The 23,172-nt window shown below is 37.7% G+C and overlaps 4 protein-coding genes and 1 long non-coding RNA gene across 6 annotated transcripts; 1 reads left to right on the top strand and 4 right to left on the bottom strand.

The window, feature by feature from the left end:
• Positions 1 to 108: 108 nt before the first annotated feature.
• Positions 109 to 1,603, bottom strand: LOC103932401 (28S ribosomal protein S33, mitochondrial). Of its 2 annotated transcripts, none has more exons than XM_048574099.1 (3): positions 1,453 to 1,603; positions 721 to 948; positions 109 to 430 (listed from the first exon to the last, which is right to left on the bottom strand). In XM_048574099.1, the coding sequence occupies exons 2-3, from the start codon at positions 936 to 938 to the stop codon at positions 337 to 339; spliced, it is 312 nt and encodes a 103-aa protein (XP_048430056.1). In that variant the 5' UTR covers positions 939 to 948; positions 1,453 to 1,603; the 3' UTR covers positions 109 to 336. The 2 variants fall into 2 exon arrangements, with proteins under 2 accessions (XP_048430056.1, XP_009340265.2); XM_009341990.3 differs by having other exon boundaries at positions 721 to 942; positions 1,453 to 1,553.
• A 1,364-nt stretch (positions 1,604 to 2,967) lies between these two features.
• Positions 2,968 to 7,502, bottom strand: LOC103932400 (protein PLASTID TRANSCRIPTIONALLY ACTIVE 14). The gene is given in 16 exon segments (XM_009341984.3): positions 2,968 to 3,277; positions 3,381 to 3,423; positions 3,531 to 3,731; positions 3,832 to 3,937; positions 4,491 to 4,562; positions 4,909 to 5,018; positions 5,302 to 5,452; positions 5,582 to 5,671; positions 5,918 to 6,046; positions 6,198 to 6,310; positions 6,313 to 6,322; positions 6,489 to 6,569; positions 6,571 to 6,627; positions 6,959 to 6,976; positions 6,978 to 7,130; positions 7,226 to 7,502. Coding segments are annotated over 16 exon segments (1,470 nt in total). The 5' UTR covers positions 7,283 to 7,502; the 3' UTR covers positions 2,968 to 3,198.
• A 1,028-nt stretch (positions 7,503 to 8,530) lies between these two features.
• LOC103932399 (vacuolar-sorting receptor 6) lies at positions 8,531 to 12,993 on the bottom strand. The gene is made up of 13 exons (XM_009341983.3): positions 12,687 to 12,993; positions 11,172 to 11,864; positions 10,996 to 11,084; positions 10,821 to 10,890; positions 10,551 to 10,634; positions 10,345 to 10,421; positions 10,157 to 10,238; positions 9,969 to 10,051; positions 9,753 to 9,816; positions 9,478 to 9,606; positions 9,246 to 9,349; positions 9,028 to 9,145; positions 8,531 to 8,942 (listed from the first exon to the last, which is right to left on the bottom strand). Exons 1-12 carry the CDS (start codon positions 12,982 to 12,984, stop codon positions 9,029 to 9,031), a joined length of 1,890 nt encoding a protein of 629 aa, XP_009340258.2. The 5' UTR covers positions 12,985 to 12,993; the 3' UTR covers positions 8,531 to 8,942; position 9,028.
• A 4,365-nt stretch (positions 12,994 to 17,358) lies between these two features.
• LOC103958059 lies at positions 17,359 to 19,284 on the bottom strand. The gene is made up of 2 exons (XM_009370282.3): positions 18,876 to 19,284; positions 17,359 to 17,736 (listed from the first exon to the last, which is right to left on the bottom strand). Exons 1-2 carry the CDS (start codon positions 19,090 to 19,092, stop codon positions 17,705 to 17,707), a joined length of 249 nt encoding a protein of 82 aa, XP_009368557.2. The 5' UTR covers positions 19,093 to 19,284; the 3' UTR covers positions 17,359 to 17,704.
• A 674-nt stretch (positions 19,285 to 19,958) lies between these two features.
• On the top strand, positions 19,959 to 23,171 carry LOC103958060. Its single transcript, XR_007254497.1, has 2 exons — positions 19,959 to 21,347; positions 21,531 to 23,171. It is a non-coding gene; the product is annotated as an uncharacterized LOC103958060 (long non-coding RNA).
• Position 23,172: the final 1 nt, after the last annotated feature.

Genomic DNA, 23,172 nt, shown 5'->3' with positions numbered 1-23,172 from the left:
TTTTCAGCCCGTACTATCGTTAATTCCTGATTTGGTTAACATCACAGATAAGTAAACAGGTTCAAAATTCATTGCTCAAGTATCGTCGACAAACGAAAACGGGTTGAATTCTTAAATCTTCTTGTATCATATCAGCTGAAGCCTGGAAAATGTTGGATGCCAAAATGTTTGACTGAGCAATATATTGCCCGCATATAATAGTTACCATCGTTACAAAAGTGAAAAATGGAACTTGAAACAGAATTTAAGGAACAAATTGTTACAAGATGTCTAAATACTAGTAGTCTCTTCTTATTCAAAACGCTACTCACGAACCAAATCCAACATGTCAAAATACTACTTTTTGTTACGCTTGGCAGCACGCCTTCCTTGACCCTTCTTCGGTGGTCCTTTTCCTCGACGTTTCAACATTTCAAGCTTGGATAAGCGCCTAGAAAGATACCAAGTAGAGAATCATCAGGACTATTAGTCACCAAAGGCTACTACCAGTTTATGATACAAAATCATGAAACCAGCACAAGTTACATTCTGCTAACTTGGATGTAGAACAAAGATGAAATACATCAATCAAACGCTAAGTTGCAACACTTGAATGAGAGGTGGAAAAAGAATATCGTGATCTGTTACGGAAATCACAAGTTTGGCATTGAAGAATTCAACACTTAACATAAAAACAGACGTTTAGTAGACATTAGAGAGAGGGAGGGGTAGAGAGAGTACTCTTGTTCTTCCATAGCCATGATTCGGGGGTCATCTTTCTTGATGTCATATGGGTACCACTGGGCAACTTTCTCACCAATCAACTTCTTGCGCAAAATCTTATGGGCAGATCTCTGGCCCGTTGGGTTGATTATGTGCCCAAATATCCTCGCCCTAGCCTCAGTCACCCCAGTACTGACTGCCGCAACCAACATGCTCTTTAGACCACCAGTAGCCATCTCGCTTTACCTCTCCAATTCAAAAAAGATACACACTTTCAGTATTTGAGGAATATTTGTGGGGTTCTACAAATTTCCTTACGAGCACAAGGAGAAGTCCAAATCTTTCACAGTTACAAGACTATCCAAAACAATTTGACACTGCAATTGACACTGCCATTGTTACCTCATCAGTCACCAGATTGACATTTTATCAAACACCTAATGTGCAACTCAATCAGCTACTATACTGATGCAATTAAAGAGCGATACATAGAAAACCCACAAATCAAACTGATCTTAACTAGTGTTTATCAAACACCTAATGTGCAACTCATCGGTCCACCGAATTGAAATTTCATCAAACATATGGTGTGCAGCACAATCATCTGGTGTAAGACACCCACAAATCAAAATGTTCCTAACTGTTTTCACGATTCAACAGTAATGAACAAACCATTCTTGTTATCTACTAGAACCGGAGAAAGAGAGAGAGAGAGAGAGAGAGAGAGAGAGAGAGAGGAGAGAGGGATACCTTTAAATGGGAACGGTATACGACCGGTGCGGTGCTGGAGTCCGTCGCTTTTACGATGGAAGCCTTTATGCTGCCTAGCTCGTTATGTTCTTAAATAAAAGTTGAAATATATAAATTAAATTTTATTTGATTAATTTAATCTCAATGGATTCAATTTTTTCTGAAAAAATGAAGTTGAATTTTTGTGCATTCGGCAAAATATATTATGTTAACTGTCACATCCCAGCTCGGGATCCATCATATTTCGAACTCGACTCTGCCGGTTGAACTTTCCAGTGGATACCTATAGCTCATTATGTTCTTAAATAAAAGTTGAAATATATAAATTAAATTTTATTTGATTAATTTAATCGCAATGGATTCAAATTTTTTTGAAAAAATGAAGTTGAATTTTTGTGTATTCGTCAAAATATATTATGTTAACTGTCACATCCCGGCCCGGGATCCACCATATCCTGGGCTCGACTCCGCCTATTGAACTTCCGGTGAGTCACCCATCATGAGATTGCTCTCGCAATAGAACTCGCTTAATTTTAGAATTCCAATGAACTCCGAAGCCAATGAGCTCCAAAAAGGTCTCGTGCTAAGTAGAGATAAGAATATACATATAAGGCTTACAAGATCCCCTCTCTTATGCGATGTGGGATGTTACAATCCAACCCCCTTAGGGGCCCGACGTCCTTATCAGCACATTTCCGGCCAGGGATTAGCTCTGATACCAAATTGTTACATCCCGACCCGGGATCCACCACATCCCGGGAGCTCCCAGTGGGTCACCCATCATGGGATTGCTCTCGTGTGAGCTTGCTTAACTTCGAAGTTCATCAGTGAGCTCCCAATGGGCCAACCATCATGGGATTGCTCTCGCGCGAACTCGCTTAACTTTGAAGTTCATTAGTGAGCTCCCAAAAGGGCTCGTGTTAGGTAAAGATGAGAATATACATATAAGGCTTACAGGATCCACTCCCTTGGGCGATGTGGGATGTTACATTGACCGACTTAGATTTTTGTCAAAATAGCTCTAGAGCAGTGTGCTTCTATAACTGTGTGACAAATTGCATCAAAACGCCTTTAAGTTCATTTGAAAGTGTTTTTAAAATAATTAAATACACTTTTGGTGAATAGCACAATCTCTTATAAACTCTTACAAGGTTTCTCCTTTCACTAATGTGGGATACGTGAACAACCCGGATTAGGTGACATGGAGGGGCAACATATTCTGATATCATGAAGAAAATTGAAATTCCACCATAAAATCAATTGACAATACGGGAAATAGTCCAATCTCTTATAATCCCTTACAAGGTTTCTCCTTTCATCAATGCCGAACTCTTTTACCTTCACATTCTCACACTTGTAATTGCCGATCCTTGTCTCGTGACCTTGTAACTAAGCAAAACATTAAAGTGATTTGCTATGTGGTGAAGCCTACCAACCTGAGAGTTTAAGCTCTGTTTAATTTTATTTTACAATGTTGGATTCTTGCCTTGCATATACAGAAACACAAGTAGAAGATGTCGAACTAGGTTTATCATATAATCGTTAATCCGTAAAGTAATTTTTCTACAAATACATTAGAACTTAATCAGCCACGATTTGGGAAGAAAAGACATACTAAAAATAAATATAAAAATCTTTGCACAAACTACATGTTAAACATGAATTAACTCTGCTGTAATCAGCAGAGTTTTGGTACAATTGAATGCCACAAAATTTTCCTAGCCTTCTAAACTCGTAAGCTTTTTATCAGAACAGTATCCGCTCTTGGTATATATCCAGTGCCTGCATGACCTTCTCTACGAACAATTTCCGGTGCAATCTATACCTGCATAGGTGGAGATCAGCAGTTAAATCATCGACAGTGGTTTCAGTTTGCCATAAATTTCGGTTCAAAAAGCTCCGGTATGAATCATGTCGTGATCACATACTTGATTGCAGCTTCAAGCGTCCTGCTAGCATTTGGCATTGAATCTACAGAGGGTATGATGGGAAGAAACATAAGTTTCCAGTGTCAAATTAAAGTTCATCTTACCTATAGGTTACAAGAAAAAACACATGGCAACTCGGTTTCACCTTACCTAGGATTTTTTGGTCTTGCTTAGAGTTAGTAGGAAACGCTGCAAGTATCTGTCGGCATTCTTCCTGTAATTCCTTCACCGATTTTCTTTCCATACTTGGGATCGGAGGCACATCCCCATCGGACCACGTCGGCAATGTTCTTGCTGCTGCTATGATCGCTCCGTCAACAAAAGTATCTCCATCATTAGCTAGTCGACCTGCTACATTTTTATACAGATCCTTTAACTACGATGCTGTTAGGTTTGAAGGACTACAAATCTAAACAGAACAAGCCACAGAGAGAATTCAAATGCCTCATACTGTTATGGTAGTACTCTCCGTGAAGTCCGGATATATTGAATACTGACAAGAAGGAATCCAAATGAATACGTGCATTTCCAGAGAACGGAATCACATCCCAAGGATTCTGCAGTTCCAAGCCAGATAAAGAGCACTCAATTTTAGAAAAGTACAAATGACACCATGATGCTTCTAATTACTGAATCTATATATTCAAATATTCATCATACTTAACCTAAACAGAAAAATAATCTGAAGCAAGAGTTTTCGGGTACATTATGCATTACAGTCAAGAATCTTATACGTAAAGTCAGCAGACACAGCTTTTAGTTGTGCCTTTCGGTGTCTAGATTTCATTTGTGCTTCCATATCCATTATATGTGCGGTCATAAATCATGACTCTCGTCTTCATGTCTACAAAAACTGATACTCAAAAACTAATCACGCATGATTCAGTATTCCAGAGCACCGAGAGTGCCATTACAGTACATAAGTGTTGTACTAATCTAAACTATCAACCTTAAACACAAATTTCGTTCATGGAAAAAAAAAATATTCCTCCGCTTGACCAATAGCTCTATTTCTATTATGTTACTCCAATTAACTACACTGACAATTCAAATCAGTAAATAAAGTATATATATACGCACACTTCTTTTTACTAGGCAAGAGAACATTACCACAGGAGAAGAGAATCCATATCTTTGCATCAACATGTCATTCTGTTGTCCGCTCATGTAATTGACGGTCATCTGTAATACCCGTCCAAATTAGTAGCAGATCATCTTCATATATGTGCTACATTAATATTATGGATAACCAATCGTAGGCTTTATCATGGCATTAAATTTGTTATTTGATTTTGTGGGTTAACGGTAACTTGAGGGAGGGTGAAATATTGAAATAAAAAACCGAACAAGAAAGAATTTGAATTGGGAAGGATGGCTGAACACAGTGCTAAGGAAGCACAAGTTACTCATGACAACTGTTAGTCAGGTTAACAAAAAATGAAACTCGTCCCTGCATAAGTATCCTTGCAAGCATTTAAATTTGAAAGGAATTTATCAAAGCCAAATGATAAAATAGAATAGGCATTACCTCGTCACCTTTCTTAATCCGTTTTCCAGCATTTATCATCACTTCAAGCATGCGATCTTTAAAACGCCAATGAAAAAAGCAGTTTGGCTCAAACGAATGGTTTAGCATGTCTGCAAATTGTAGCAAATTGATTAGACAGCCACCTAATAACATAAAAGGGAACATAAATTGTAGCAAATTGTACCAAATGAATGGTTTGGCCACTGAACACGGTTGCTTCTTCACCAAATTAACATGTTACTTGAGCAAATTAACAAAGAATATAATATATAATAACAAAGATAAGTTCTTGATTCTCCCCTCACAATTGCAATATTACATCTAGTTTAATATATACTCACGAGAGCGAAATTATAATCAAACTTGGAAGATTTGAAGAGAATAGAAACTTACCTGCATAAGGAATTAGCATATTTGCATCTTGAACAAGTGCACCAATTCTCATTTGCATGCCTATGCATCGTGTTTGTGCCATACTCAGAGCCCAAATGAATCTCTCAGAATCACGAGCAAGGCGTTTAATTTTTAGTGGTACACCAGAGTGCTGATTGAGGTTTAGCACACATACAAGCATGTGTATAATGAGTTAAAACTGAGGGTAATCAATTTTTTCTGCAGAATATTGATGACTAGAATGATTGATGATGTACAAGATATACAGGCTGATAATTACCCAATTCTTTTCCCAAAATTCCAGGGCTCGGCGTTGCTGTTCCCTCATAGTCGAAGCAAGATTGGGATCTTGCAGTTCTGAAAGCTCCTCCTATAACATTTATGGAGCAGAAGCAAAGAAAAACAAGATTATTTGGATCTAAATCTCAAGAGGCCAAAAGCTGTGGATGCATTCTCGAAAACTGTATCACAGCTATGGATGTGCCTTCAACATCAGGCACACTCAAGGCCTTGGATCCAAATCTTATTTGGATCTAGTCAAAGAAAATAAACGAGAATAAATTACGCAAATGTTTAGAAACAATGAAGAAGAATTATGTTCTGTAAAGTTATCCACCTCACTAGCCAGAAGCAAGTTGGGGCACTCATCAGCGCTGGGTAGAAAATCACCGTACAACTGCCAAAAGTTATCTTCCTTGTCAAATGCGTACAAAAGAAGGCATGCTAACCTCAGATCCCAATCTGTCTGCCACAAAAATGAAGGCAATAGAATGAATGTCATTTCATAATTTGAAGAAAATGCTATTGCCCATTAAACAAATTGAAGAAGTACTAGAATACTTGATAATCTTCTCCAGTAAATTCTTGCTATCTGAAATGAAGTCAAACACGCTTACCTCTGGATCTGTTGAGTTAATGATATCGAAGATTGGATGACCCACTGGTACTATATCTGGAAAAAACATCCATGGCAGCTTTTGGCTTACGGTTAACATCAGTTCTAGCGGATTTCCATTATTACCTAAGGAAATTGAGAACAAAAACACATTAATACCAAAAACAAGCCATCGAAACCTAAACACTTAATCAACAACTAAGGACAGTGAAACCATCATAGACACTGACACTGACACTAAATTCAGCGTTGTGCATCTAACTCGACAGACTGCAATGAATTAATAACTCACTCTAGCCCGGCGAAGTGGTTCCACATCCTTGGAAGCATAAACCCCAAACCCATCTGGCCCTTCCTTAAATTCGATTCCATACTGCTCTCATACTTCTAACATACCCTATCTTGTAGAAATCAGGGTCCGCTGGCTCCAACTGCAGGTATTAAAAGATAAGGCATGATCTTTCGTCTTAGTAATGAATCAAAAACAAGAAAATCAATCCTTATTTAAAGGGCATACGTAGAACAGAACAATATAGCTCCATTTGGATTGAACTACAAACAAAATATGCTGTTCTGATTTCTTATGAACATAAAGCACTTGAACATACACATATTCTTACAATTTAAAACTTCAGAAGATTCAGTTATCAGTAGCTAACCAAATGAAACCTTAAACAATCTGAAAATTGCTGAAGTTTCTAATTTCCATCTCTACACTTTCTTAGCAACCAACAGAAAGTAGTGGGAGAATGCGTAGATTACCTCAGAGGGAGAGTCCTCAGTCTTTGGGAGGCTGAAAGAGAGAAAATGGAGGAGCCTCCGTGGCTGCTTTTGCTTTGATGGGTTGAAAGCGAACGCCTTTTTCTGTGTCTTTTGTGGGGAAATAGCTTCTGGGTCTTGGGGAGCATCCATTGTTGGAACCTCTAAACTGCTTCTTCACATATACGTCAAAATTAACAACATAGAAAATTTTGAAAAATAAGAGAGAGAGAGAGAGAGAGAGAGAGAGAGAGAGAGAGAGATTGGGACCTGTGGATTGGAGATGAGACAGTGGGAGGGGTGATGGAGAGGAAGAGAAGAGGCCATCGGAGAGAAGAGACGACAGAGATTTAGGATTGAAACTCCAACGACATAGTTGATAGCAGCAACTGGGAAGCGAAGGAGCAGCAGGAACAAGAGTGAAGTAGGAGTCTGGGCAGAACGTTATCCACTTTGACAGTCTCCTCCTCTGTTCTAGTGTTTTTACTTTTAACCGCACAGAGTACGAGAAAAGACATGTTTTGCGCTCTCTTTTATTTTTACCGTACCATCTTTGTTTTTTGTTTTTTTTTTTCTGGTCTGGAATTATTGGTAATTTCTTCCAATTTGGTTCTGAAGCCCCTATTCTTTTTTAACGTGCCAATTTGCCTCCGGTCGTGAATTTTATCTAATTTTCAGTTGGTTTTTAAAACTTAAATAGGCAAAAATAACATTAATTTGACGAAAAAATTGACAAATTGTTGATAAGCGTAAATTGATATGTTTTTATATAAATTAATGAAATTGATATGAAATAATTAAATAATTGGACTCATCCTCAAAAAACCATAGAACTGGACTTAAAAATGGAGGGCGTGGAATGATCATCTCAAATTGGGGGGAGTTGGAATCATAATTAGGAATGATCGGGGTGGTTTTGTGGCAGCAGCAACGATAATGTGCGATCATATTTTTCTCATCTTCGAGCGGAGGTGACGGCAGCCAAATACGATTTAATTTTGGCGATACAAAAGGGACTTCACAACTTCACTGTTGAAAGCGATTCTCTTCAGATTATTGTCGCTCTTTGTGAAACTTCTCCTAATTTGTTTGTGATTGGGAATATCATTGAAGACACGAAGACGTTAATAGAAACGGTTGCTGGAGTTTCTTATACCCATGTCCATCGTCAAGCCAATGGCATTGCTCATTGTCTAGTGCGTACCACTTTTCTCTCGGGAAACAATTGTAAGTGGGATGAGGTCCCTCTAGATCTCATTACAGATTTATTAGTTGAGGGAATGGCTTCAGAAGAATGAGGGAGGAAGCTGGAATTTTCGAGAAAGTTTTTGAATGTGAGGTGTTTTCATAAAATTGTGGGATGTGTATAAAATAAGCCTAGCTACCAAATGATATTTTTGTTTTTGTGTGTATATATATATATATATGTGCATGTGTGTAATTCTTAATTTCATGCTTTATTTGTCAATTAATTTTCATGCATTTGGTATTTACTTTGCACGACAATTGTTAAGCATATGATCGTTATTCATGAATACAAAACAATCCAAAACCTTCACTCACAAGTCACAAGTATATGATGAGCTATTGATTTTGTAAATTATATTTAGAAGAAGAAATACACATTACACACACAACTTCTCCTTTTCTGTCTTATTTTATTTCCCTCTTATATATGTGTGTCGTTACAATTTCATATATATATATATATATATTGATCCTTGTTTTTCCTCAAACCAAAATTTACATCTGAGCACTTTTATCTACACACAGTAAAGAGTGGTATGTGAAGAAAATCTCCTGCATACGTACATACAGATATCTCCCAAATTCATCCTATACTATCGTGTACTGTATCCGAACGGGACCTTTTCCTGATTTACCTATGAGCTAGTAAATGGAGTTGAGTATCCGCAGGGAGCGTTTGCATGAAAACAGTCCGGCTCGCAGATGCCCTTGACCGGAATAGGTTGTTTAGCTTGTGTTTCTGCAGGTAGCAGTAGCAGTAACATTTTTAAGGACAAACTGTTAACAAGAAAGAAGACTGCTTATAAAGGCAAAGAATTAGTTACCTTATACTGAGCCTCGTCGTAGAGGTTCTGAGTCGGCGGTATGTACTTGACTGGCCTGCTGGCCGTCCAGAGGCATGTATTGCGACATGATAGCCATGATCTCGGAGTCCATGTAAGACTGCAAGTGAAAGCGAAATTTTGTTACAAGTGTAGAGTTCGTAATTTAATAAACAAATTAATCAGTACAGATATACAGAGCTCGCCAAGGGAGAACATACTCGAAGCCTGTATTTGTAGAAGATGTAACCAGCTAGGCCAACAGCTGACACAGCCGCAAGGACCATGAAAGTTAAAAACCAGGCAAATCTCGATCCATGTCTCTCTGCATTTAAATGGATGAACAATTATTAAGACATACGTCTTGCAGGATTGCAAACTTACCCACTATTAACGTTGTGGGGTGCCAATCAACAATTAATTAGTGATTACGACTCAAATTTGATGTCTTACCAATACAAGTATCCTGCTCCTTCATATACAGCTGGCCTCCCTTACATTTGCAGTTGTACCCGCCCCAAGTGTTCTTACAGCTGCAGCCATCACACTGACAAGCACTACGCACCTTGCATTCATCAATATCTGATGCACAGTAAAAAGGAATGGAAGAAGGAATGAAAACATGATTTACGAATACAAGTCACACACGAAGAAATTAATGACCATCCCCTGAAACAGTAAGAAAATTATTCTTTGATAGTTATTGGTCACACTGGAACTCAAATCACCTTCGCATTTATGACCGTCCCCATGAAAGCCTTGTGGACATTTGCAGCCTGATAACTCAGAGTTCTGTTTGTATACCGAAAGGGAAAAAAAATCAATTTTGATAAGAACAAATGTGGAGTTTTGTGGTCTAAGCACTTGAAACAGAAAGAGAACTCTATTCAAAAAATGGAGAGAACTACTAATAAAGTGAAAGATTATGATAAAGATCACTGAACTGAGCATGCCGAGAAATGCAATCCATTTCTAGATTCTGACCAGCAACCTCCATTGTTTATCGCACATCTTGCAGGTCCGAAAGCTGCCAAGAAAAATGTAAATGTTTTAGGAGTAACTCTCTTCCAAAACCACACTGTTTTAATAAAGGGAAGAATTTTGCTGCATTTTTAATAAATCGAGGATCTACCATCACAAGATGTATAACCATCGCCTTTATACTGAACACCGTTCACTAGAGGGCACTCGCAAACTCTTCCCCTAAATGTGTCCTGAGAAAAGGAACCAATTAACATGGAGTTAAAATTTGTGACGCACATAGGAACTTTTCATAGGTGGCATCAACCATACACGTCAAATGTAAAATTTTATGTATACCTTGCAAGCAGTTATATTAGATTGGCTGTCCTGCCAACAGCCACCATTCCTCTCAAGGCACTCATTTGTCTCAAGTTCTGTTGAGATAACACGGTTGATTGGGAGGGAGAAGGGAGAGGAACACGAAAAGACATCAGTACGTTATTCAATCATCAAGAAGCAGATATGAAACGGAATAGACTGGAAAGTGAAAAAAGAAAACTAACCTCCACTCAAACAAATAGGAGGATCAGTCGTCTCCTTAAATCCAGCACATATGGCCTTTAGCACAGCAGTTCTATCTAATTTTCCTTCAGATCAGTTAAATGACAAACTTCAGGATTCTGATTTAGTGTAAAAAAATTTAACGAATGAAATGAATGGTTTCTGGCAATAGCTTAAACGAAATCAATCAAGATTAATATTTATGTCCATGAGTAACAGGACGAACTGTAACAAGGAAGTCAATACACAATGGCGCGAAAGTTGTGACAAACCTCGAAACTGAGCATTGTTAATAACCAATGTCGGCAAGATGGTAATGTCACCACGAGATCCTCTTCCAACCTAAATATAACAAAAAGAAAAGGAAAAATGAGATAACCCTGTGGCCAAATTAAAAAAGCCAATTGTACAAATCCATTTTGCCTATGCGTCTCTGTAATGTATGACCTGGATTTCTTGTTCGGCTTTGAGCACTGCATTCTCGACATCATCTTCAGGATTACCCATACATTTTTTTATCTTGTCAACAGGCAAATCTGCAGCAATCAGATTAAAGCTATTAAGGCCATAAAACAATCATTTTCCCATACACATTACACAGAAATATCAAATCATGCGATTACCAAGTGATTTCATGACATCCTCGGCGCAATCTTTGCTATACTTCTTTTCTTTCATGGAACATCTGATATGGAAGTCTGTCACATAATCCCACCAAACCCATGACCGGCCACTCTCATTGGCAACTCTATGCACACAAAGCTGCCTCAAGTTCTCATATACCACATCCTTCCCTTGGTACCCCTCTCCTAAATCTCTCTCAGGATCTGGTGCACAATATCTTCCATGGTTTATGCATTGAGACTTGCACTGAGTTGTGAGGACAAATGCCCGAGGACAATACCAAGTTATATAATGTGGAGTGAAGAGCGTGTAACCCCCTCTCTCCAGAATTTGAGCATGACCCTTGAAATTTTTCACAAAAGCCATTTGCTCATCACAACGAGCCCCACACTCGTCGTTGCTGTTTGTCCAGAACTCGTATTCAACTCTTTGATCGGGGTGTGGCACTGACTCTCTCCAGTCTAGTTTCATCACAACATCTTCCTTGTTCTTTAGTGCTTCCTTCAAGCTGTCACCAAATGCTTTGTCTATCAAAGCTGACGGAATTCCAATCTTCTCTATGTAACCATCTGCATCAGTGCTCTCTTCCGGGGAATCCATTGTTATTAGAGGCTCTTCAATGTTATCTGCCACTAAAACGGCTGAGGCTCCAGCCTGTTGAGCATTCCACACCTTCAAAGCAAAGTAGCAACCTACAAGTGCAATAGCAAAAAGTTCAAACTACAATCCCAATAACATGGTTTTTTTGGTCAAAATAAGACTCGGTTAGAATTCAGTCTGTCACTTACACACAGTATCCACAAGATTAAGTTTGACGAGAGATTCTACCATACAACCGGGGTTATATACCCACTTCTCTCAATCTCTCACATCACGTGATGAGAGAGATAGACCTGGGTTACTAGAATTTGCCCATCTTGGCACAGAGGGACTACTAAATACAAAGAAGCCAATATCTATTTTACATCTATTGAACAGTTAAGCTAAAGCCAACAAGGAATTTAGAGGAAGACTGGTAAGAGACTTTTGATAAGTCGATTCAAATAGAAGGAAAGGTGGAAGAACAGGGGACAAAGCAGAGCAAACACAAGAAAGTATGCTCAAATCCAGTCTCCAAAAAAGCATCCGAATTCCGAAAATTTAAAAATATGCGTTTTCATAAGCAAAATTGAGAAAAATTTAAGTCCAACAAGCAAATTAATCATCATCCTTTTGCTATATCTATTTGCTTTTTAAAAAGAAACTCAAAACACACATCCAGAAATGAAATTTAACTATTAAAGGAAGCCGTTGCCAAAAAAAGACAAATACCAATTTCATTTCTAGGCACACTGATAGAATGATGTAAAGTCAACCCACTAAGACATTACTTTTTTTTTTTTTTGGCTACAAATTGGAAGAGGGGATTCGAGCTCACTGACTCTATAAAAGCTCTTAATCACTTGAGTTACAAACCGTCCTCGGGCTTTTTGATTTAATAAATGCGTAGAGAAATTATAGATTGATTGATTTACCTCCGCGATCAAGAAGAACAATGGTGGAGCGAGAATTTTTCGACTTGAAAGGCTTGTCACCCTCAAAAGCTTCACAGCCGGAAGACCCTTTTTCAGGATAGACAACAGTGCCCACCAAGGAGCCGCCATAGTCCGGCAGCCCAAAGTTGCCGATAGCTCCGTCGTGCTTCGAGCGCAGGCTCATTGGATACAGAACCCTAACGCTTCCCGTCTCCACCACAAACCTTGCATGCACATGGTTCTCAAAAAATGATAATAACACCACGAAAAAAGCTGCGAGCTTTGGGAGAAAAGCCATGCAAGCAGAGATTTTTCGCTTTCCTCTGTGTTTTTTTGGGAAATAAGAAGCGGGTTTCTGTGTTTTGGGGGTTTGAGAGCTAGATAAGGTGGAGGTGGAAGAAATGGGGGCGTATCTTTGAATGAACCTCGCAACGGTCTACGGGTAGAGGGAGAGTGGAAGACTAGATAATAAGAAAGGTTTTGGTTGGTTTGGTTCAGAGAGAGAGAGAGAGAGAGAGAGATTGTTTGTCGTGTAAGAGGAGGGTTCAACTTTCTCTTTCAATCCGTAACGTAAAGGAAACGACTGGTGAGAGGGAAGGAGGGTGGTTGACTGCGTCATTGGAACCACTTCCACGAAACCACTTCTACTGCTAGGAATCTTGGCATGGTAGAGAAAAGACCGGGAAAGAGAAGACATACAAATATTATCATGAATTTTAAGTCGTTAATTACTTAATTCTTTGATTGGACAAAAATGTGTGTTGGTTGATAAATGTTTATTTGAACTTTATTTACTTCATTTTGAAGGTACTTATTACACATCCTCTGATAGTAAAGATTAGAACTTTTTTTAATGAAATGATGATAATGAATTAGGTAAGTCGAACTACACATAAGATTTAGTCATCAGATTACATTATGGATGAACGATAATTTATTTAATTGGTGCGGGTAGAATTCATATAGGAACTGTAAATCTATGACCTTTCTCTTTTATATAAATATGGACAAATCTGTGATATTATAGACTTTTGTTGAAATTGGAATTTGTATGATTGTATGATGTTATGAGGTCACGTCTTATAATATAGACGAACGATAAATTTATATTTTAAAATATATTTTGAATAAAATATATGTAATAATCGAATTAGTAACATGCGCAGCAGTTAATGCCACCCCATATGAAAGGAAGTGAGATTGAAAGATGTGATCAATACTTTATATAATTAGCAAGTTTCACTTATGTAGCCAAAAAAATGCATGACACTTGCATGCACGAGTTCAACCTCTTTTATATAAATATATAATTATCAATGTTATCATTATATATTTAACTATAAATCTTTTGTCCTTTCAAAACTAATCTCCATTTGGAACTTGCATTTACGTGCCTTGAAAACGTCAAGATTCAACAATGAAAGCACACCAAGCTAAGCAATGTATATGAGACAGACTTCCCATTAATTAATTAATTAAACTAGTTTTATATGAGGTAATCAATGTTAGACTTTTTTAGCAGTATGAATATTCATATTTAAAGCACAGTGAAGCAAGCAGATTAAATTTTTTTATGTGTTAGGTGCAACTATATTGGATGATGTTTTGAATTGGAATTGTTATTAGCACTCTAAAAATTTCATTTGGCACTCTAAACTTTCTATAATTAGAAAGAAAAATCTATTGTGAGAAATGTAGGATGAGATTTTTGAAGTGCTAATAACAGTTCACTTTTGAATATGTAATCACACTAACGTGTTTGTAAAATTACTTTAAACTTTTAGTATCAGCTTAACTAAGTCATATTTAATGCGGGGCAAGTAAAGGCTGAGTAGAAAAATAAATTGACATTTTAAATTGGGAAGTGTTATTGACGCTCAAAAAATCTCATTCTACATTCTTCACAAGTGTATTTTTCTTTTCTAATATAGAAAGTTTGGAGTGTAGAATGAGATTTTTGGAGTACTAATAACAATTCCCTTTAAATTTGAGAATGATTTACGTATACATTTTGTACTTTTCGCACGCGATTGGCTTATGATTTGCCTAAACTAATGCCTAAAAACAAGTGTACAAAATAAAAATAAAATTTGCAGAAATTATTTCTCGAATTTACTTTAAGCCCTCGATCCAATATAATTTGTTACTCTTCTGTTCTCATTTTGATTATCTTTATTTTTCACAAATTTCTGGATGTGATTTCTCATCTGTATAGAATCATAAAAACCTAATTTTCTAATCATTATTTCTCTCAATTGAAGCAAAAATAATGTGACAACAATTTCTTGTTCTAAATAATCCATTTCCGTAAGTCAAGTTTGTAACCATATTCTCTGCAGAACGGGTCAATTGGACAAGGAGAAGGAAAAAAAAAATATAGAGTAAGAGGAAGACTTGACTTAAAAATTGTACATCTCAAGTCTTCTCTAGAATGGTCAAGAAAAATGGCTGACTTAAGAAGGCAAGTTAGAGTGCTTAAGCGGGCAAAGAAGTTAAAACACATAATAAGCATCTTATTAGATGAGAAGAATAAAAGATCATAAAATTCTATGAGCCTATTGGGGGGAGGTCAGTTCCAACGATTGTGATGTACTCTTATCATAATTGTATGTATAATCCTTTTCTTCTTTTCTACTTTACGAAGTCTAAGGTTGCATATCAAAGCATAATTAAATTAACTAAGCCACATAGGTGCCATTTTAAATCTTCTTCCACGTAGTTTAGATTATGAGAGTTTTAACGAAAAGTCTATGGTACTGTTCACTTTAACGAAAAATTATATTTTTATACTAAAAAATCAATACAGGTACTATTCACTTTACCCTTTATTTTGTCCTTATCATTAAAACTCAAAGTTTTCAAACTATTTTCATTAGTTTTCCTTTAGATTATTTTGTTTCCAACTGTTGAACTTTTCGGGTTTCTTCAGCCTTTCCTTTGCCTTTTTTTCGTTTATTTGAGTAATATTCTAATCTAACACAAGAGGACTCTTGCTCGAGTCGAGTAGTCACGAGCATTCACAACGCTACAAGAAGAAAATAATCTCAACACAGGAGAATGATAATTCAACATAAGATCGTCCATAACAACTCCACTCAAACTCAAAAGTTAAAAAATATGACAAGGGCTCTAGATTAAATTTTCAGAAGGTAACTCTCATATATTCTATAAAATAAACCCTAATTACAAGACAACCTTAAAGATACTGTTATCCTAATAAGCTACAATCGGGCAATATTGATGTTCTCAGAGTTAAATGTGACGCTTTTTAGCCTTCTTCTCCCACCAGCAGGTTCAGTGCAGCTATTCTTTGATTGATCGCATCCATGTCCATTTCTATTAGAACAAGACAACATCCAGATGGTTAAACTTGAAAACCAACGACAGATAAAATAATTGATCGATGCTGAGTAGCAAGAAAATGATATGCCAATGAAATTGCTATGCATAATATGATCATAAAATGTGTAGGCATCCAGTCCTCATCTATTTGTTTGATTGTCCAAGTTCCCATGGTATTACGAGCCTAAGTTCCGAACCATATATTCTGCAGAAAATGGTCAATTGCTCAAGGAGAATAGTACTAAAGAAAAAGCCAGGATATAGAATAAGAGCATGACTTGACTTAAAAATTTCTACATCTCAATTAATTCTTCTCAAGAATAGTCAATGGGAAAGAAATTACAAGGCAACTTTGAGTGCTTAAAGGGACAAAGAAATTAAAATAAAATCATTAAATATAGCCTACTTACCCATTGCATGCATCTCATTGGACAAAAAGATCGTTGTTCAACTTCATCGATCGATCGTGATGTTCTTTTTTTTTATTTATTTTTTATTTATTTATTTTGTGTGTGTGTGTGTGTGTAGAGATCATGCTGCAACTATAGCAGTCATTTATTCCAGATGCAACAAAACCAAACAGTCCAACAAGGCCTAAAGTTGCCCGTAATCAAGTTGACGACGCTAAGCGGCTTGGTTCCTCCTTTGCACTTAATTTAGTTCAGAATAAATTGTAGTAATGATCTCTCAACTTTTATCAAATTAGACCAATGGTCCCTCAACTAAAAATCCATTATGGTCCCTCAACTCATCAAAACGTGTAGTTATGATCATTTTTGTCAACTTCGTCAGACTTTTGTCAAAACGACTTATGTTGAAAGGACCATTGCAACAATTGGGTTAAAGTTGAGGAACTTTTGGTAATGAATTTTTAGTTAAGGGACTATAGCTGCACGTTTTGATGAGTTAAAGGACCAATGGTAATGAATTTTTAGTTGAAGGACCATTGCTCTAATTAAGTTAAAATTGAAAGACCATTACTACAATTTACTCATTTAGTTCAAATTAGATTTGAATATCACTCGAAGAAACAAAAGCAAAGGCCGAGGCAAGGCCAAAGAAGCCCAAAAGTCCAAACTGCTAGAACCAAATTTAAAAGGAAGTGGTATCTCAAGTGGCTGCGAGCATTCACTGGATACACTTCGATTCCCTAGAGTCCAAATATGGCTTGCCTTCAAAAACTAAAAACAAGAAGACTACTCCAGTGATTGTATACGGGATTGCATAGCCAAAAGTCGAAGAACAAAAACAAACAGGGCATGGTCATACCACCTCGGCATCACAAAGTTTACGCACAGCGGGATCAATTACAGCATACCAGTCCGTCAAATGGCAACAGAACAAAATGGCATTAACAGTTTGGATCCCCAGAGAATAAGGTAATTTCAACTGAAGGGCATCCATAAATGCTGCTTAAATCCAAAGTTAACATGTAACATGCGCTCGATTACATTTTCAGACGATAACCTCAAATATCTATAAAACAAAACCCGAACACAAGACGCCCTTAAAGATAATGTTATCGCATTGGGCTACAACTGGGCATTCTGATCTTCTCTCAAAGGGTTAAATATGACGCCTCTTTACCTTTCCTCCCTTGCCGTGGCGCCTTCTTTTGCCCACCTTGAACACCCTTTTAGATTTCTTGCCTACCCCACCAGCAGGCTTCAATGCAGCTATCTTTCATTGACAGCATCCACGTCCACATCTATTTGAAGAATGCAACATCCAGATGGTTAAACTTGAAAACAGCTGACAGATAAATTAATTGAAGCTGAGTAGCTAGAAAATACTATATGTCAACAACAATGCGAATTGCTATGCATCTCAACAAGAACACTCAAACTTCATAAATCAAGTCTTGCCTGCATAATATAAACATAAAAAATGCAGGCATCATACAATTTCATTTATGAATAAGAATATGCGAATACAACCTAAACAATAACAAAAAGCACTCACTTAAATTCTTCGAAAAATGAGCTAGCCAAATGCGTGATCGAGTATATTATTAATTAATTATGCTACAAACCCATGGTGCCAATAATTCCCACCAAATGACCTACTCATTTATCTCGCTTAAGAAACTTTCTGAAGAAACGAGTTGGTTAAAGTTAGAGCAGATATCCAACACCAAGGGATGCAGAAACAAAAATTCCACGTAGCTTGAAATAAACTGTTGAAACAAGGCACCCCTGGCCACCATCTAATTCTATTTGTTTGTTTGCCTATTTGTTCATTTTACGTTAACATCCACTGTGAATTCAGACTACCTGACCAAGCATCGGAATCATGCTGTAAACGGAAATTAAATTCCAAGAAAGTACCATACTAAAAGCTTCTGCCTGGTGTTTAAGCAAGTTATCTCACTTCTCAAATAGTATCTTTCGGAAATATAAACCTAGTCTAGTTATTTTTCCAACCAAAATATCACTCTTCACAAGAAGTCCAATTTATAGACTTTGTAAAGAAAGTGTGGGACTGAAAAGAATTTTTTTTCTCCTTTTGTTGCTGAATAAATTTCAGTTTTTTCCCCTAAACTATAATTCCATCAGAAAACATGTACTATCTGTCAATCTTTGGATGCATATATGGTAAGAGCTAGCAATAAAAGACCTTTTTTTTTTTTCCAACCAATATATATCGAAATATCACATTGCAAGAGCAGGGCATCACAAAAAGCAAGCGGATTGATAGAAATTTAAGCAAAACTAGCAAATGGGTATTTAAAACATGAAGAAAAATGGGTGGAACCACATAATTTCCAACAAATTAAGCACAACTTAGAACATAGGTAAGTGAATTTAGCACAAAATTGAAATGGGTATCGAGCAAAAGAGAGCATACCCATGTTGCTAGTGGATGCGGAGGCGCCGTCAGTGGTGGTGACCTCCATAGCAGAGGTGGATTTAGGCGGGGGCCGTACGGGCAGCTTGGGGGCAGCGAGGGCAGCTTCCTGGGCAGCGAGCTTAGCTTCGTCTTTCTTGTCGTAGTAGGGCTCCACCATCTCTCTCCGTATGGCTCTCAGCCTCTTCTCTCTCTTGCATCTCATCGACTTCGCCATTGTTTCTGCACCGCCTTTGCCTCTCTTGATTTTGGGTTTAGGGTTTTGCGAAACGCGAAAAGGGCAAAATTCGGATTTTACGTTTGATTTTATAGCTTCGGGAGAGCCCTATCGAGTTAGTTCCTTAGTTGGGGGTGGATTGCTGTTCTTTTGAATTTTCCGTTTTAACCCTGAGTTTATTCATCAAAATGAAGTGATTTTCGCACTCGTTTTCTCCTATGCACTCTTCGCTTTTTCTTAGCTTTAGGATTGAATAAGAGAAATTATTTTCACACACCCATTTATCCTATATGCCCAAGTTTATTTATGTCTCTTGAGTGTGAAAATCACTACTCACTTAAAAAAAAATGTCGATTTCAACGTCTCTACACCAATTCCTAAATATATCCTTACAATTTATCAATAATAGTGTGCCCGAAATTCGGGGATGAATGAGATTTGGTGATGTCTCTCATGATCTCATCCGAGTTGGTTAAGGGCAATGCACTAACAATTTAAGGAATAGTTTTTTCGTCTGACCACTACACCGCCATATAATATTACAATCTACCTATGTTATAACTTGTGTGTATTATATTCTGAAATATAAACTTGTCGCTCACTAATACTATAACACGTAGGCTAATGACAATGTTACAACTACAAACAAAATTTTCTCCAATTTAAAGTGAGAACCAAAAACGAATAAAACTTAGATGATCGGTTAAGTGAGGAGTAGAAAGAAAGGGGAAGGGAATTGCGAAGTTTATGGTGTTCAATGGCCATAAATGTCGTAGTCTTCTTCTTTATCTACAGAACAAAAAATACACACACAAGAAAATTACACACCAGAAATACACACCATAAATGTCGTAGTCTTCTTCCATTTTACCACTGAGGATTAAAATTATTTATTAAATTATAGAGTTAATCTCAGTTTACTACCCTGAAATTTCGTGGTTTTTAACATTTGGTACATGAAATTTTTTTCATCCCAGAGTCATACCTCAAGTCTTAATTTTGGAACAGTTTCATGCAACCATTAAGTTTTCCGTTAGAATTTCTGTTAACTGACGTGTCAATATAGGCCTACTTCAATATTTAAAAAAAAAAAAAATGAATAACCCACCCTCTTCTCCCCCAACCCCCTCCCTCTCTTCTTCCCTTTACAACCCGCACCCTCTCCCCCAGCCTTCCTTCACCACCAGTCTCCCCCAACCTTCCCCCACCTTCCTTCTTCCCTCTGTAATTTCTTCCCCATCCCCCTCTTTCTCTCTCTCTCTCTCTCTAAAATCCCCACAAGCCTAACCCATGTGGATATTTCTCCTCCTACCACAATTTCTTCCCCATTCCCCTCTCTCTAAAATCCCTCTCTGCAACCTCCTCTAACACACACAAATTATAATTTGTAAAATCTTAATTCTACCCATTTCTCGCTCTCCGCTGCTCCAGATTAGAAAGAAAGAAAAAAAAAAAAAAAACCTAATTTCCATTGGTGAAGGGACGAGAAGAATCAGGGTTGTGGAGGAATCGAAGATCTAAATAGGGGAGGCGTAGATGCATGTCGCAGGAATGAAGGAAGGAAGGTGGGGGTTCCTACATTTGATATTGTAGGTTGCCCAGAGAGAGAGGGTGATGAAGGGAGGTTGGGGGAGGGGGGGGCCGCTTCATGACGTGGGTTTTGGTCTTCTGTTTCTTGTTACGCGGGTCGCCAGCAAGCCCAACATAGAAGACGAAAGGGAGGGGGTTGGGTGCGGGTTGCAGGGGGTTGGGTCAGGTAGAACACGAGTGGGGCTTCTTTTTTTTATTTTTAGTGTTTTTGTTTTTTTTATTTAATTTTTTAATATTGAAGTGGGTCATATTGACATGTGACGCTCAGTTATTACCCATGTGGGCACCACGACATCAGTTAACAGAAATGTACCAAATGTTGAAAACTACGAAGCTTCAAGATAGTAAACTAAGATTAACTCTAAATTACATAACAAATAAATAAGATGTTATATTAAGTCGGATTACATATGCTTTGATCAATATTAGAATCTATGGATTATCAAACTGGAAATCTCAATTTATATCCAGTTAATTATATTGAATTCGGATCGGATCAATCTGAATCCATATCTACGTGTCATATGAAGATATTCCAAACTTCCCCCCGTACACCAAGCTTCCTTCGATCTCCCGACCTCCCTCTCCCCAGCATCTCTCTCTGCTTCACCTCCCACTCCCAGGGATACAAGATTTCAGTCCTGTAGCATGAGAGCTTGTTCAAGGTGTGTGCAGTCCATTATATTGTTTTTTTATTTTTTTTCTGGAGTTCCTGTGTTTGTTTGTCAAAGATTACCCCATATATATCTGTTTATGCTTTTTCATCAGTGAATAAATTAAATCCCTAGAAACTGAGCCACCTGCTAATTTTAACGGAATTCTTTAAGCAATCTTTATTTTTATTTCAGGTGATACTTTGCAAATCAGTAAAAGTTCAGGTGGCATTGGTATAAAATTATAAATTTCCCCAACTTTCGTTCCAGTTTATGTTTCTCTGATCTTACGAAAGTCGAAAACCCTAACCCTATCAGCGTTCTTTGGATATTGCTACCAAAAGTAAATATTAACGCAGCAGAATGGTACCAAAAAGATATCACCACCAAGTTGATCGCTCATGAAGAATTGTATTGATGATCTTCCTGACCCGTTGTTGGTTGAAATCCTTTGTCGACTTCCTTGCAGTAAAGTTGTTCTTCAGTGAACAAGTGTGTCGAAGCGTTGGTTCCATCTCATCTCTGATCCTTCTTTTGTTCGCCATTTTCTATGTCTCCAAAGCAATCGACATAAGCCCCCATTCCAAGTACTCTCGTTGTATTTGCCTTTAGCGATAGGGAGGAGCGCAAAACTGAAGTCTTTACAACGTCCAACCCTCCAGTGTTCCAAACAAGCAATCTCTCTTTAAGTTTCCTTCCTGGTTTTGGTGACAACGAAGACGGAGAACAAATTGTTGTAGCTACCTATAATGACTTGTTTTATGCTGTACAACAGGTTGGGTTTAAGGGGATTACTACATCTGCAATCCATACACCAAGCAATGGGTTGCTCTTCCTCCCACCCCTCCAGTCCACAATGGTAAGATTGAACCTCTGAGAGTGGGATTCATGTATGATCCATATTATAACCACTCCTCTGAAGAAGACAGTAGCGGTACAAGTTTTGATATCATACAGCTTAATACTGAGTATAGGTGGATGATTGTATGATTAATTCGGAATTGGTCAGATGGCAGCTACCATGTGGAGACGATCTCTTCTGAGACTAGTGGTGAATGGAAAGAGTTGGCTATGTCATTTAGCCCACAACAAATAAAACACATACGCGACAACGATGGTTTGGAATTTACGTTATACACAGCCGTTGCTCACAACAGAATGTTTTATTGGGTGCATAATTTATCTGAATGTAAATTTGAGTTGAATCCATTCCTTCGTAGTAGTAGTGGTGATAATATTGCTAAATGCCGTTTCATTAAGGAGCCTGCGACTTTTTTTGGTGGACGAGTAAAGAATTGGTATCTAGGTGTCTAAGGAGGCTGTCTGCGGATGTGCACGGTCGGATTGGGTGCTGATTTTCCCATTCAGAGTTGGGAGCTGAAACTACAAGAGGCACGTGAGGGAGATGGGAAATTTGAATGGTTGTTCGACATAATTTCCCTGCCTTTCGATGATATTCCTTTGTTTTCTGAACAGGTAAACAGGAGCGGCATCAGTTGAGATTCTAAGTTTCCACCTAAATAATCAAGATATCGTGTATTTCAAGTTCAATGAACACATTGTCATGAGCAACCTCCGTGAGGGAATGTTAGAGTTAGAGATAGCTGCAAAGACTCCATATGATAGCTGTTCTTGGAGAGAGGCCTACGCATTTGCACTCCTATGGTGGCTGACACCAGTTCCTAGACTCTAGGAAATAGTCTTTTGGTTACGTTTGGTTGTTTGTGGGCTGTGCCGGCCTTTGTCCGTCTTGGTGGGTGTATGTGGTCTGGTTGTTTCTACTAATTTTAGCAGTCAAATTAATAAAGGATGCAGATGAGTGTAATTCTTTTGATCA

The sequence above is a fragment of a genome, unplaced genomic scaffold, assembly GCF_019419815.1.
Source record: "Pyrus x bretschneideri cultivar Hongxiangsu unplaced genomic scaffold, Pyrus_bretschneideri_v1 Contig7, whole genome shotgun sequence".
NCBI lineage: Eukaryota > Viridiplantae > Streptophyta > Magnoliopsida > Rosales > Rosaceae > Pyrus > Pyrus x bretschneideri.
This window is presented reverse-complemented; position numbering and strand designations above follow the sequence as displayed.